Here is a 16469-nt window from a genome sequence, read left to right on the forward strand (position 1 = left end):
GATAAGCTCAGTGGTCTAAGGCAAAGTGGAAAGTTTGCTACAAACCTGCACTTCAAAACACAGAAGCATTACTATGACCTGTGTCATTCTTTCCTCCTTATAAATGCCCAATTTCCCTGTTTTGAAAATTAAACTGAAATAAATTATCCCATATCAGATAAACTTACCATATATTTCTCTATCATTACACTACTAGAACTTGGGCATATTATTAGCAGTATTTTCAGGACAGAGACCCAATTATACAAGAGGAGCTATGCTCTCCTTCTTGAGGATTTTTCCAGGACTAGGTCCACAAACACTAGCCTCTCTGGAGACACAATACATGCTTATGCTAGTACATTGCTCTTTAGACTAATTAAATCTGTGTGTTAGACATCATTCATACTCTGTTTCTTTGGGGGGTAGCTAACAGGTATAAGGGGTTTAAGTTTTGTTGCTGTGAAGTTTTTGTGCTGCATCCTGCCTCGGTGCAGAATCTTGTCAAAGCCAAGGGCTGTTTTACATGACCTGCTTGTACAGCTCTGCAGTTTGCCCAAACCACCGCGGCAGTATCAGAAAACAACTCAGCCTGGCAGAGCTGCCCAGCCCCAAGGGCCAGCAGGCAAGTTTCACCAGCATGTGCAGAGCCCACGCATACACGATCCTTGTCCAAGTACCACTAGGTTTTAGTGGGGAGGAATGTTTTTATTAGTTTGGAAGACAGGTGAGACTGTATGATAAACAGTATGAGCAATAATGCATGTGTGGGCTTAGGTCTGATTTATATTACTTCAGAGAGAGAACAGAAGAATTTTCTTTATTCTCCTCAATTTCATATTAAGTTAAGCAATTTCCACCAAAGCCTTCACTTCTCTATCAAAAGTTTTGCGTCCAGCCTACTAACAGTCCAAGTGAAATCTTCTAAAAGTCAACAGTAAAACTGTACAAATTTTAGTGCGACTGAACAACGTCCAGAGCCTCTGTAAAATAACTCCTTCAGAGTTACCTATATCATCATTCACACAACTTCGAATCAAAGAACCTTTATTTTGGCCTGAAAAGCTGTAATTGCTGAGGACGGTAAGAATAAAGTTAATTTGCCATGTCTAGCTAGCAATTCCATGCAATGCTTTGGTATTTGTGAAATCTCACTTTCATATCTGCACCATATTTCTAGCTTGAAAGACAGCAATCCAGATCATATTCAGAACTCCCTGCTTGGAAAAGAGATCACATATCATCCTCCAAAGATACTTTGATAGAAGATGATCACTCTCATCTTTCCTTATGGTGCTAAAGCATAATGCAGTTGAAGAAGCACTCACACTCAGCGAGGGCTGTCAGAAGCTGACAAAACAGTGGCTTTTTTTTTTCTGCCAGTGACGTGAAACAACCCGCTCTGATTGCTGTGAGGGCAAATGTAACCCTGCGTGTGCTGCTGGGGAGTATGGACCCAGTATTTTACTACCTTATTTATGTTATAGAATTTAGATATACAAATCGGTAACAACTTCTTCTCTCTTGGATTATTTCTTGTTCCTATTAATTAGACTCAATTCAGAAATATTTTCACTTAAGATACATGAAAAGGAAAAAAAATTAAGATCTCTCAGGAAGTGCTAAGACAGTTACTAAGACAGTTCTCAAGGATCAAAGAACTGAATTCAAAGAACACAGTACTAAAAAAGGAATCAGTAGTTTAGAGGAAGCACGAAATCTGTTATATTGAAACCATTAACAAAAAGTCAACTGATTCAATGATTGATTTTCTGTGGTTAAAAATCTATCTAGGAGGAATTCTGAAAAAAGACACAAGATCTGAATAAATAAAAACATCTGAACACGCTCTCTGTATATCTGCACATATTAAGAACCATCTTTTATCTCAGAGTTCAGGCAGATAATCTATTTCACTAATAATGAATTGTATTGGTGCTGTTTCTTTTGATAAACTCAACAGCAAACTGTTTAGGTCTTTTCTCACCTAAACACCTTATATAATAACCTTTTTCTTACTTCACTGCACTGTTTTTCCCGTGCTATGTGAAGCATTAAAATAGTGAAATATATACATGATTTTCAGAGATCTGATGTGAACAAGAGTTCGGAATGAGTGAGTTCTCTGTCAGTGCTTCTGCTGTTCAGCTGCACACTAAAATGTTGAGATAGTAAATACATTTAGATTGAGTTTTTACTTTTTGCATGAATACTGAAACTCTGATTTTGATGAAACCTGCAAACTATTGTTCTCTATCATCTCCTGTATTTTATCACTTTGGGTATTTATACAGAGGCTTATGTATGCTGAACTTCAAGCAAACCATGTATAACATGATCCTGCTCCTTTGAAGTCACTGGAATTTTGCTGTTCACTTCAATACTGCTGTAACAGGCTAAGTATGTCTTCATCCTGCATGTTCTAGGCAAATACTATCAGGAATTTGTTGCAATGATGGTATGACTCAGGATGCTTTGCAAGAGTCAAAATGACTGCTGGTAATACTTCCCTATTAACAACATATCTTCAGATATTATTTCAGATTACTGGTTGCTTAATCACTGCATGCACCGGGGTTCGAATAAATGCCAGTCCAAGTGAGATTATAAACCAAATCTGAGTTGTGTTTCTTCAGCTGTTCTGTGCACACTGTACTATGGAAAACAGGATACATTCACCCAACTCTGGCTTTGTGAATAATTAAATCTCTTCCTGGAAACTAGTACCTCTTGGAGACACATTTTTCCCCACATTTTATTGAACTGTGTTAACTTTTACACTTCTTGATACATGAAAGACAGTAAGATTAATGTTGTAAAAATGTTTCAGTGAATATTTGTGTTAATTTGCAAGTGAAATGACTTCAACTGTATCCACATTCCCTCTGTTCTGCTTTCTAGAAATATTCTAGCCAGCATATGTGCTCCGGGGAAATTGCAGATACATGTCTGAAATTTATGTTCAGTAATATTCAGAATGACAAGTATGTACTCCAAAACCTAAGTCTTAGAAACTATTCTCATCCAGGCAAAACACACTGTGTATTTCTCATGTGTCTTCTCAAAGCCAATCAATACAAACTAGTTCCAAATGCTGTATTGAATAACTTCCACCCACTTACTAATGGGCCTACAGTTAAACCTACAGTTAAAAATTATTGCCATACATTACATAATTCAGAATAATTTACTCAGTTCTAGTCAGTCTGTTACAGAATTTATTTCATAAGTTCTCTTTTTTTTCAAGCTGAATTCTCAGCTTTGAAGCAAGAGAACTTTTCTGAATTTTGTGACTCACAGGCTTGTGTCACGTGGATTCACAGTGAAGAAACCATGAAAACCTGCAGTGGCTACCATATGCAGTGCAGATGGTTTTGTGTTTTTTTTTCCCCTCCACGAAATGCTTCAGATTATATTAAAATCAGTTTAAGTTGCAGCATTAGCGAACGACCAACATTGTTCTACTCATATCTTAATTTCTGTGCCACACCTACTTGCTTATAGTCATTCATGTTAAAGGCAGGCACATTATTCTACAAACACAGTATCTAAATGTCATGTACAGTATGCCCATAGGGCCACATTGGGATCTATTTGCTAGATGTACAGTGTACATTTTAAGGCACACTATAGGGATTGAGTTTACATTTTGACAACTCTGTCCTTTATTTGCAAAGATGGTCACTATCTGGAAATGTTGCAAAAATAAATGTTCGTCTCTAAGAGTGGCCAATACATTTATGTTTTCATTGTATATTTTCACAAGAAAGATGCGTGAAAATGTGAGTTTTAGGGCATTTTAGAAGTAAATGTCAACAACCATGTTACATTTTATATACATAGATATGTTTGTATATCTATATCTAAATATATAAAATGATTGTAAGAGCTCATACTATAAGCTTAACTTTAGTACAGTACTTTAAATATACTGGAATTAATTTTCAGTTACACTTCTGCACTGCTTCTTTCTAATGCAGAGCTTGATACGAACATCAGTTGATCATACCAAATGAAAAATTCAGAAAGAATATTATTGTCTTATCATGCAATGTTGTAGGCATCCTGTGGCACTATTCTCTTATCCCGCCTATTTACAATACTGCTGAGTACATTATTTATAACTATTACAGTGTTTGTCTTATTGGATTTTTCTTGGCACCCAGCAATTACTCATGATACTAGTCCTGTCACACGTGAGTTTCAATGAATGAATGTGTGTGTGTCAGCATTGGTGCTGAGGTTGCAGGTTCAGAGCCTCCATTCTGTGATTTCGGAGCAGAACTGTACTCACAAATGTCCAGGAAAAACTCATAGTTCTTTATTTTCCAATCTTTAAACTTCTTTGATGTTAAGTCAGGATCATCCAGAAGGCTGTTGATAACTGTGAGGTCTCCTTCCTTCGCCTGTCAAATTCCAGAAAGACACAGCACACATCAAAATCAAATTTGTGCCACATTTTGTAATTAGGCATTTCATGTCCTTTTCATTTTAACACAAAATTCTAAGGGTTATTATTACTTACACTTAAATCTTTTACCTGCTGGCATCTATTACAGTAGCTTAAACTGTCTGAGAGTTCAGTCCTCTGCACTTTCAGCGACACGCCAAACACAAATACTATTGAATTATAGTTTTCAGCCAGAACAGTATTAGCTTAGGTTCCAAAAAAACTACAAAGAAGATCCCAGCTCTGGAAACTGTTCAGAAATGATAAATTCACATCATTCATATACAAAATTAATAATAAAATCTTACTTTTAAAGTGCTCTTGAGAACTCTGATGTGGTGAAGTTTTTCATTGATAACTGGATCATTGCATCTCTTGACGAAAGACTTGCGGAACTCCTGCTTGGTGGAAGGACGCTGTTCTCCAAAAGCTGATAAGCTAGCTTGTTCCAGAGACTTATACAGCTCTTGCAAACCGTCCGTATTCTCTTCAGTCTCATTTTTGGTTTCTGAAAGATGATAAAGAAATAACTCAAAAATAAATCCAACAATTCAACTGGAATAAGAAAGTCTCTAAAATATCAGGGAATACTGCAAATTAGTATGTAGTAACACAGTCTTCCAATACTCATTTTGATAAAAAATGAGCAGTGTGATCAGCAGCAAAGTTGCATTACATCCAAGCATTTTAAATACAAATTCCAGCATAGGGGCTGATGCACCTGACAAAATAGAGCCGTTCAACTAGAAAAGCCTTGCTGAGAATACTAATATTACTTTATAATATTAATACTCATCTTTCTTCCTATGGCAGTAGGGGTTGGGGAGATCACAGTCACTCCAAGAAAGCTTACCTTCTGTACAGAAACTATTATGCCTTCTAATAAGTATGTTCTCTTCTGTCTTTTCTTCTGCTACTTCCATGGACTTCATACGCCCCTTAACACGGACATCTCTGTTTCGTGGAAGGCTCTGACTACGTTGCTTCTGTGGCCGATGGGAACTGTGTCCTCTTTGGCACTCCGCCAAGGGGAAAGGCCCATCCCGCTCATGATTGTGACGCCTCTGAACTGGCAACGTTGCCTGTCTTCGTTTCTCTGGGGACATTCCAGGCCGGCCACTCATGTATTCCGTATCAGGAGGAACAGTCTGAAGAAAATGGAGCCCTGAACTGGTTAATGGGGTCTCTATCAGATCCTGCCAAGAACGTCTTTCTCGGTAAGGAGGCCTGCACCCTGACGAGTGTGTGCTGCCTGCTGCGTCCTGCCGGGAATCCTCCGCGGAAGAATGAGAGTAGGTTGATTCACTTGAAAAGTGCCGACCGTGTTTGGGTTCAGGAAAGGGACTTGAAGAATTCACCTGAAAACAAACAAAAGCACCCAACTATAAGACATCACTTTGAATAGACTCAAGAAAACCACTGCTTGTGTAGAACACTATATGATGTGCTAATAAAATGAACTTGTGTTTGTTTTGATATGCCGTAATGTAAACATCTCTCTCGAAAAAACATGTAACTACCAATTCAATCCTCTATCCAAGTGTGATATTTCAACCACTCCCTATTCTTGTTTTGCACATTCTCTGCCCATGAGCAACGTCTGCTGGAAACAGTGCTGGGAATGCTGGTACATGTTTTCTAAAGACCTCCCCAGCTTGCACACAGTCCAGCAATGCGTTGTGAATACATGAAAGGCCCCAAAGAAACCATAAACGGACTTCTTTTCACTTTAAGGGGACGAATATTTCAGCCAAACAGGAAAGAAATACTTCAACATCCAGGAAGATATTTGAATTTTGGGGGGTTGCTGAACATATCAAATAATTTAATTGAATTGTACTGGCTCTGTGTATAATTTTAATTCAAACATGAAGAGAAAGGCAAAAAAAGTGAAAAAACAGAAAGGGAGGGTCTTAACCTGTATCCCAGTTGATAAAACAGCATCACATGGGTGAAAAAATCAGTCTGAACTTCACCCATGTGATGCTGTTGTCTCAGTCACTCTTTCTTTCGCTCTGGCTGTGTGAGGATCATGTCATTCACGCTGAAGAAAAATCTGAAAGAAAAATAGAGAACAGTCCTATCTGTGCTTAGAAACATAGATTAATTATTACAGTCTACATTCTGTATATTAGAAATGTTCTTATCTGCTACTGGAACCTGTTTATATAAAAGATGGTAATATCTTTTTCCCAGTTATCAAAGCCTGTCCATACACAATATACTAGGAGTATTTTTACCAGCTACTTAACATCCTATGACACTGATACAGAGAATACTGTAAATACAATGGTATTTTATACAAAGCTTCATTTTGCAAGCAACTTACCTCTGAAGAACTGTTCTTAAAACGGAGGTATTTCATACTAAAACAGGATTATTGTGTGAATGTGATTTAATCTTACTTTAATATAAACTAGTCTCAGTTAACACAAACTATTCCATTCACCACTTTCTTCTCACGCTCTACACTAAAGACATTTGAATTCTCTCTGTGTTGGGTTTGGTTTTCTATATCCTACAAAAAACTGCAATAGTTCATGCTAGTGAAGTAGCTGTGTAAGGAGACATTTTGTCTCTCCTGTCTTTGTAATGGCTTATTTTAGAAACAATCAATTACTTTGTGATAAGCAGCAGTACTTGATTCTTAAAGTGAGCTCTGTCTCTGTTCTGCCTTTATGGCAATTAAATATTCCAAAACAAGAAAAATGCAAATAAAGGCATACACAAATCTTTTGGTGACTTAGAATCAAATTTAAGACTCACTGAGGGTGTTCGATGGTAGGTGTCGCACAGTGTTGAAGAGCCTTCCTGCTTCAGCGTTGAAGAGCCATCAACATCATCCTGGTCGCTTTCACTCCAGTAATCTGCTAACAGAAATCCAGGTTTCACCCGTGCGTTTACTCACAGAAAACCAATGCATTGTTTTCAATACACCATTAGCAAGCAAAGGCAAACATTTCACAGGCACCTAGGCGCCTTCGCAGTCACTAAGGAACAGACTTCTGGAAATCTCTAGTACCTAAAATGTCAAGAGCTTTCAAATACCTTTTGGTAGTGTTACAGAAAGCAGGTTAAGCACCTAATTCCCACTATACATAAAAATGTTTCAGCCAAAGACTTTTCAAGGTAAAATTTCCAGCAAATGCTAAAGTAGAGCTGGGCTAAACATTTAGTTCGATTGTTGTTAGGTAACAGATTCCACCAAGGATGAAGAAACAGTCTGTCACCTGGGCTGAAAGATTTTTATGTATAGTGGGAATTAGGTGCTTAACCTGCTTTCTGTAACACTGTGACATCCATCACAAATTTTAGTGCTCTGATTTGGGAAATTGTAACTCAGTCTTAATCTAACACTCTGTTTATCACTTGTGTTAAATATTTTTTCAAGTTATTATTCCATATTTTATTTTCTCTGCTGAAGGCACTATTAAATATAGTTTCAAAGAATATTAATTCTCATGAAATGGATGTTTTAGAAGACATGGCGCATATGTTAGTAAAGGCAGTTATGATTCGTCCAACTTTGTTGATGCAATGAGTAGATGGGTACTGTCTTGCTTCCTATCCTAATTATATCGCCAGAAGTGTTACCTTCATCGGGATGAATGTCCTTGTCATCAGGTGTGTAACCAATTGCCGCGAGGCCCAGACGATTCATCCATCTAACAGCAACGAACAAATGAGGAAGAGGGATACTTAAAATTAACATCTAATATAAATGTGAGAACATACACATTCTTGTAAGTGATTAGTCTAAAAAAACAACACTGTTTGGGCTGCAGAAAATGGTGGAAAATTAACAATTTCAAGTAAGTCAAGGACATTCTAGTTTAAAAACAGTTCAAATGTGGTCTCCCATCCACATCTCCTGAATTATGTCTGCAAGAGTGGACTAGCAGACTTCCTGCATTTCACTCTGCTGCCTAAAAAGCTGAAGAATCACAGTGACAGCATTTCTCATGTCACAAAGCAAACACGAAACATACAAGCTCATGTGTTAATTACTGACTTTGTACGGGACTTTTAGCAGATATGCTACATAGAACAGAATTCTCAACTGTGTCTCCCCCTTAAATAGTATCAAAGTCTCTCTGAGCTGCATCTAGAAATCATTTGTGTGGAATAATTTCCAGACGCTTGGCACAAAGGAAGATATTGCATTTATTCTGCTTGCCATTTCTATTAATTTCAAGGCATCTCCTGAACATACTAGTATAATACTAAAAAAAGAAATATAGTGAGGATCAAAGTTGTATGAAAACCTCTTCTAGGATATAAATTGCATTAAATTTGTGTACTCAGAAAGCTAGAATGGTCTGTAACATTAGACCTCTGATTTAGTTAGTTGTGATTTATGAGACCGGTATAAAATTTCATGTTTGAAGATATAGGATTTCACAGAATCACAGAATGGCTGAGGTTGGAAGGGGCCTCTAGGGATCATCTAGTCCAATCCCCTGCTCAAGCAGGGACACCCAGAGCACGGGGCACCCGGTTGCATCCAGGCGGGCTTCAAGATCTCCAGAGAAGGAGCCTCCACAGCCTCTCCGGGCAGCCTGTGCCAGGGCTCTGTCAGCCTCCCATTAAAGAATTCTTCCTCACATGGAGATGGAATTTCCTGTGTTTCAACTTGCAATTGTTACCCCTTGTCCTGTCACCAGCCACCATGGAGGAGAGTTTGGCCCCACCCTCCCTGCAATCACCCCTCAGGTACTTGAACACCTTGATCAGATTCCCTCTTGGCCTTCTCTTCTCCAGACTAAACAGGTCCAGCTCGCTTAGTCCTTCCTCATGCGACAAATGCTCCAGTCCCTTCATCATCTTCATGGCTCTGTGCTGGACTCCCTCTAGAAGCTCCACATCCCTCTTGTCCTGGGGAGTCCAGAACTGCATCCAATACTCCAGGTGCGGCCTCCCCAGAGCTGAGTAGAGGGGCAGGATCAGGATCCCCTCCCTTGCCCTGATGCCAATGCTCCTCCTGATGCAGCCAGGAGCCCACTGGCCTTCTTGGCCACAAGGGCACGTTGCTGCCTCGTGGGTAACTTGGTGTCAACCAGGACTCCCAAATCCCTCTCTGTGGAGCTGCTTTCCAGCACGTCAACCCCTAATCTGTGCTGGTGTCTGGGGTTATTCCTCCCCAGGGGCAGGACCCTGCACTTGCCCTTGTTGAACCTCATGAAGTTCCTCTCTGCCCAACTCTCCATCCTGTCGGGAGTGTCAGCTGCTCCTCCCGGTTTGGTGTCATCTGCAAACTTGCTGAGGGTGCCCTCCATGCCCTCGTCCAAGTCACTGATGAACAAGTTGAACAGCACCAGGCCCAGTATTGACCCCTGTGGGACACCACTGGCCACAGGCCTCCATCTAGACTCAGCCCCATTTATGAGCACCCTCTGGGCGCTGCCATCCAGCCAGTCCTCAATCCACCTCACTGTCCACTTGTTCAGCCCACACTTCCAGAGCTTCCCTATGAGGATGTTGTGGGAGACTGTGTCGAAAGCCTTGCTGAAATCAAGGTCAAGACAACATCCACGGCTCTCCCATCAGCCATCCAGCCAGTCACCCCGTTGTAGAAGGCTATCAGGTTCGTCAGACATGACTTCCCCTTGGTGAATCCATGCTGACTACTCCTGATCACCTTCTTTTCCTTGACATACCTAGAGACGGTCTCTAGGATGAGCTGCTCCATCACCTTTCCAGGGACAGAGGTGAGACTGACGAGCCTGAGCAATGATCTGCTCTAATATCAGATCTAACATTGACTCATTGTACAGCAAATCACCCTATTAATGCCATGACTTTCTTAAATATCCAAGTGGGATAACGTACTTCCTTCTCATATAGAATTAATACAAGAATTAGCTTACTTGCAAAACTAAAAATATTGAAAATTGTACAATAATATTGCTTTGCCCTTCAACATTAACAATAAGTAATAAAGTAAAATAAAAAATGATCATTAGTTTTCACAAGTATCAACTGTAGGGTTAAAACTACCTCTAGACAGCAACATTGTTCATATCAACATGGTAATTACTCATTTTACTATAGTGAAGGAAGCAAATTTCAAATGGATTAACAGGCTGACTGAACAGCTTATTTTCTACAGTGCTCTCCACCATAATTTCATTCAACAAAGGGCATGCTGATCACTTGAGTGACATTTGCTTCTCTTGAAAAACATATTATTTACTGCAGTAAATGAAATGACAGCGTACCCTACTCATGAGTAAGCATTTGTATTCCCAGTTTTTAACTATTTTTCAGTAGCTGCTGAACAAGCTACTTTCAATGCTATTTTTTTTTAATAAAGCAAGCTACTCGCATTTTTACTAAGAGAATGGACAATCAAGCTTACACAGAAGTTCACCACGCTGACACTCTATCTCCCTAGAAAGCCTGGCAAGCCTCGTAGGCAAATGTCAAGTTCAGGAAGGCAAAGGGAACGTGTGTCAGAATTAGAATCTTTTAAGGCGTAGATGGCTGCATGTTTCATCAAAGATCAGGCAGTGCAAGACCATGTGCTACCTCTACCAAGCAGCTACAGTGAAAAAACAGGAGATAACTTGTCTCTGTTGTTTAATACAGCTGTTCTCATAGCACTTGGAATTCCATGTGATCACAAGGAGACATGACACATCCTGGCAGGTACAGGTATATCAATCTTACATATATATTCTGGTTCCCCCACTCCTCTTCCTCCACAAAATCTAGCTTTTTTTTTTCTTCTTTGATAAATTTTAATTTGCAATAACTTACAATAACTATTTACACAGCACAGACATTTCATACTAGTAACTACTCTGGCTTAAGTGGGTTTGAGTCTTGGCCACAAAGGGTTTGCACTCTGCAGACTGGCTGGGATGCACATAACGTACAATATCTATTTTACTGAGCAAAGATGTAACACTCAGCAAGTGATCAAAATCACATTTTTATTACTCTGATTGCCTTAATTTAGCAAGAAATGGTAAGCCTCAAGTAAAAGCATTTAAGTATGCAGGTAAATTCTGTATTTTATCTCAGTGGGTTTAATTCTAAATAATCAGACTCTGGTTTAATTAATTCTGTTGATTACAAACAGACACCACTGTCATTGCTCTGGGATAAAACAGAGCTGCATGGTAGGACGTTAGGTTAAATTTACTGAGACAAATTCTGGTTAGTATCAGGAACTACAGCCCAAAGGCTCTTCTGAGAGCCTGATTCCAGCCCAAGGCCTGAAAAAGGAGGCTTACAAAGAGACTGAGGGCAGTCATGAACTAAGTAGCTTTGATAATAATCAAAACTTGATAGCAAAGAGTGAGTCATGGCTGAAATGCCCTGAATAGTCTCCTCAGGTCAGGAGTCTGGAGCACATTCTCTTACTCATCATCTAATGAAAACACTGGAGAAATGCTAAAATGGGCCAAATAGACAGGAAATATTTTCCATACAGCTTTACAGCCCTAATATACTATATTAAAAACAAAAAATGCCATTACTTGTTATACAAGTGCCGCAAGTATTTGACCAATCTGACAAACAAAATTTACGTGAGATGAGCGTAATAATAAGCCAATATAAGATCTTGGTAAATTTGGGGGATTGAAGGCAACTACACTTTTCTTAGCAATCTTTCATATTCACAAGCATCCAGCAAGAGAAAGAAGCAACCTAGACAGGAGTATATGTTTTTATTAATGGTGTTAGAAGAATTTTTATTTCCTTGATTCGGAGACACATCTCCTGAGGATAACTATACTGCTTATATAAAAAGAAGAGGAGAAGCAAAACAGAATGCCAAACATTTACATCATTATATCTAAGGACATTGGTAACAAAGGTCAAGAAAAAATAATGGCCATGGCAAAAGACTGAGATAGGACCATGCTTTAAAAAAAAAAAAAAAAAAAAAAGAGAGAGATTGGAAAGAGATGAGAGAAATACTGGTGTTATGGAACATATTTAGAATTGGAGGAGTATGGTGGAAAATGTACAAAGGCCAAGACTAAGTTAATTTAATTCATCAAAATGCTCTCATTAAAATGAGTACTGGTATTAAGAATGGCTGGGGGGAAAACAAAAGAAATGTTTAATTAAATATGTATTTCTTCTGAGACTAGAAACAGAGGTATGGCTGGAAGAGGAAGGAAAAATGAACACAGAAAACAGACTTGATTATGCCAGAAAACGATCTGGAATGACTATGGGAGCAGTCTTACAACAAACAAAAAAATGAGGGAACTAACATGACGCAGTTGTACATAATGTTAATGTTTCTTTTTAGACAAAGAATTAATTTTTCTTCCACTTTTGAGGCTGATCTGGCAATATAGAGGAACAGGATTCCTATTTGAAAACATTTCTTCATATTTCTCTTTGCATTTTGCTGGGTAAGGGACAGGAGAGAAAGAGCTCTCTTTTTTTTCTGCTCTATTTCTTAAACAGCAGCTAAAATTAGGACAGACAGCTCTGAAATGAATACTCTTCTGCTCCTTTCTCCAGGAACTCTTGATAATGGCATATGCCTGAATTTTTAGTTGTAAAGAACTTTTCTTAGGTGTTTACTTATTTTTGAGTGAAAACGGAAGTAAATTAAACTATAAACGATCTACTAACACTGGCCCACTGAATGAACCGTCAAAAATTTGTCAAGAAGCAGGCTAGCATGGCCAAAATATAAAGACAGATTTCAGTAATAAAAATAAAGAAATAAATAAAAAGGATGACTTAATGAAAACCTTGAGTAACTTGCTTGGTGCTATTCCACAGATAGAAGTACAGACAATAGGTACCCTGAATTTTGCTTATCATCAATAGAAATCGATTTCAGAGTCCTTCAATTTTGAAAGATTCTCATTAAGAGAAAGACTACAGTACAAAACATTCAGGTCTTGGAAAAAATCTGGAGGGACCACTCTGATATCTATCACTCTATGCTTCAGTGAGTAGGAGACAATTGTATTTTTGAATGAATACAAAAAAAGTATGGGAGTTATTTATATTGTAAAATTAGCCCAGTTATTCAAATCAAATGTTATCAAATTATTCAGACTATAAATAGCAGCAGTAGCTTTTACTTAGCATTATTTAAGATTTATTTAACATTTGACTAGATTTGACAATCCACTGCGCTGCCTACTTCCTTTGTATGGAAATAAACAGTGCAACTAGAGTACTAACTTCAGTGCTAATTTCCTCAGAAATATTAAGCACACAAACAAGATGTGCACGGTGTGATAATGGGTTGATGCTCTTGATCAAACTCGGAGTACCACAATACCACGCCAAGTAAAAGATGAGTTCATCAATTTCATTATTAATTCATACCTAGGAATACAGCTGTGCTCGTGTAGACCTGATGGAACAGCATGAGCATTAATTTTGCAAAGCAAAGTCTGCCTGCAACATGACATACAGCAGGCAAAATTCAGCTGCAATAGAATAACTGTCTGCTTCAAACAAATCCATTACTATCAATTGGTGCATAATTCTTTCAAAGTAACATAGTATTAAAGGCAGACTAAAATATTCGGCAGTATAAAATCAAATTTAGAGAACAGGGAACCTGAAGCAAGAAAGTGAGTAACAGTAGCTGTTGAAAGAAAAGCTGGTGGTAAATGCAGTTGGAAACAAAGTATGTGCTCCCTGCACAATGAATAAAGAAATGCTATGCTTTTCTTTTTCAGATTAGAACTACTTTACTTGTCAGTGTAAGAGACTTACACAGCTATTGCCATGGAAAATTCAATTAAATCTTGTGGTGAAAAGCTGAAGTGCAAGATAAAGTGCAGAGTATTTACCCTATATCCTCAGAACATATGGCTACCACTTTGTTTGGAAGAAAGAGAAAATTGCAAATACTAATTTGCAAAATCATGTATGAATCTTGCTTACTTATTTCAATTGTTAGTCCACTTATCTGGGTGAAGGAATTCCATGAAGCACATGGAGACTGGCAGGGATGCGCAGGGGTACTACAGAGTCAGCATACCAACCTGGGCCCTGGAACTACAATTACTCCACGGGAACAGCACATTTCTGAGGAAAAACATGCTACAAAAATTACTTCAAGTGGAACTTCACATTTGTTTGTCTTCTTCAATGTGTAACAGACCCAAATGCTGGAAAAAAAAGACTTGACCAAATTCCAAACTAACATGTCATCAGGTTAGAACCTGGCTCCTTTCCAACTGTTACTCTTCATGGAGGCTGTTGTTACAACAGCTTCACTGGCTGGCTCCCCAGTAGAGGAAAGGAAATAAACATGGCAAGGGCCGTTTATCAAATGTATGTTAGAGCTACCTGATTTTAGATGAGCCAGAACATTTTATGGTAAACAGAAAGATACGATTAATGATGATTTATGCTTTTTACCTCACTTGGAAAAAACAAATCTCAACCAAATAGGAGAATATTTGGCTCTACCTTTGAGAATCAAAGGTGCTCACCCACCCTTACCTGCTTCTACCTTAACGGCTGACTCACAGAATAGAAGCACAGAGTAATTCAGGTTCAGGAGGTCAGCTCTTCTCATACCCTCTTGCATACAGGACAGCTAACTTTGGTGCTGGATGAGGTTGCTCAGGATGTAGCTCAGTCATGTTCTGAATGACCCCCAGCCCACCCAGGCAAAATTAACAACCAGTGGCAGTGCCACCAGCTGAGCTTTGTTAGCCTTTGTCCCCACTTGGAAAAGTGAGTTAGTGGATCCACCATATCTACGGTGGGGCAATCTGAGTGCCCCACGAGAGCAAAGACCATCTCTGAAATTCAAACACCAATCTTGCAAATGATTTCACTGTTTTTAGTTGTAACAGAATACTCTCATTATCCTGAAAAAAATGACTTTTTATGATTTATGCTGACATGAATAAGTGCATCTTATTCCATTCCTCTTAAAAAGTACTCAAATTGCTTCTCTCTAGCCTTTTAGGTCATGTCATGTTACTGTGACACATAAATAGCATATATTTATACAGTTGTGTCATGTGGCATGACAGAAATCCTCAATAGGTGTAAAATGAGCCATACAAGAGAATATATATAAGTCCGCTAAAGTTATTAGCGGACTTATATATATATACACATATAAATTATATTTAAAACATTATCAGCTGGCATTACATGATGCTCCAGAAGTGTATTTCTAGGTGAGATGGGACTTTTTTTTTTCAATTATTAGAGTATTATGATGAAGAATATATAAACTTACCTATTCATTTCTTCAAGACAGTCTGTTGCAAAGTAGAAGCTCTTAATTTTGGGGTGGCAGGCTTTGAAGGCACTATAAAATAAGCACAAAGAAAGAAAAAATGCCTTTTCTTTCAAATGTTTTGTCTATACAGATAAACAACACTGACCTGCTCTGATTCTTCAGCATGTTAGTTTCCACTGCTATTCTGAAAGTTCAGCCTGAATCTCCCGCTGTATAAACTTACAGACACATTTCTACCAGTCTGATTACATATATATTTGTGAGCTAACTGGTACTAGCTAAAAACTTCAAAAGCTCTCCAACCACATAGAAAATATAAATCCCTTCTAATAAGTACTGACTCTAAAAATGACTTGGATGAATTTGTAAATGTTGTTGGGTGTATTTAAGTACATATTAGTTGCATTCCGGAGGTCAACTATTCCAAGAGAGTTAAGAGTTTGATCCCATGGCCTTTTCTTTTGTATTTAAATGGCTGTTTTAAATGACTTTAATGGCATCTTAACATTAATGAAGGAGGAAGAGAGGGAACACAAAAATGACAAACCAGATGGTAATTTTGTGCAACTGTAGATGGCATTAGAAACACACCGCTACCCAATTCTCTTTACTTAAATCATAGATGTTAACACAAGTAGAATCATTTAAACAAATGCGTATGTTTCCTGAATTTGATATATTTTCTAAATCCTTAGCTATCATCTCTATTCTTTTTGAACTTAACAAAAACAATATGGAAAGATTGTTTCTTTTTGGTCACCTGCCTTGCTCATTATCAGCACACTTGTTTTTATTTTACTGTGCCTCAAATCTTATAGCCTTTCTGCGTCTTTTTCACTT

At 38.3% G+C, this 16469-nt stretch overlaps 1 protein-coding gene across 1 annotated transcript in view; it reads right to left on the bottom strand.

Annotated features, from left to right (window-relative positions):
* Positions 1-3226: 3226 nt before the first annotated feature.
* LOC104574551 (connector enhancer of kinase suppressor of ras 2-like) overlaps positions 3227-16469 on the bottom strand; it is a 206311-nt gene continuing 193068 nt past the window's right edge. The window contains exons 19-24 of the mRNA XM_088527601.1: positions 15627-15698; positions 8024-8094; positions 7196-7296; positions 5283-5787; positions 4738-4937; positions 3227-4385 (exon numbers count right to left, since the gene is read on the bottom strand). Coding sequence (XP_088383727.1) covers positions 4170-4385; positions 4738-4937; positions 5283-5787; positions 7196-7296; positions 8024-8094; positions 15627-15698 — 1165 coding nt within the window. The 3' untranslated portion in view covers positions 3227-4169. The remainder of the gene's footprint in view (positions 4386-4737; positions 4938-5282; positions 5788-7195; positions 7297-8023; positions 8095-15626; positions 15699-16469) is intronic.

The sequence above is a fragment of the Tinamus guttatus genome, unplaced genomic scaffold (assembly GCF_059628265.1).
Source record: "Tinamus guttatus ecotype Peru unplaced genomic scaffold, ASM5962826v1 Tinamus_guttatus_pri_ptg000287l, whole genome shotgun sequence".
NCBI classification, from domain to species: domain Eukaryota; kingdom Metazoa; phylum Chordata; class Aves; order Tinamiformes; family Tinamidae; genus Tinamus; species Tinamus guttatus.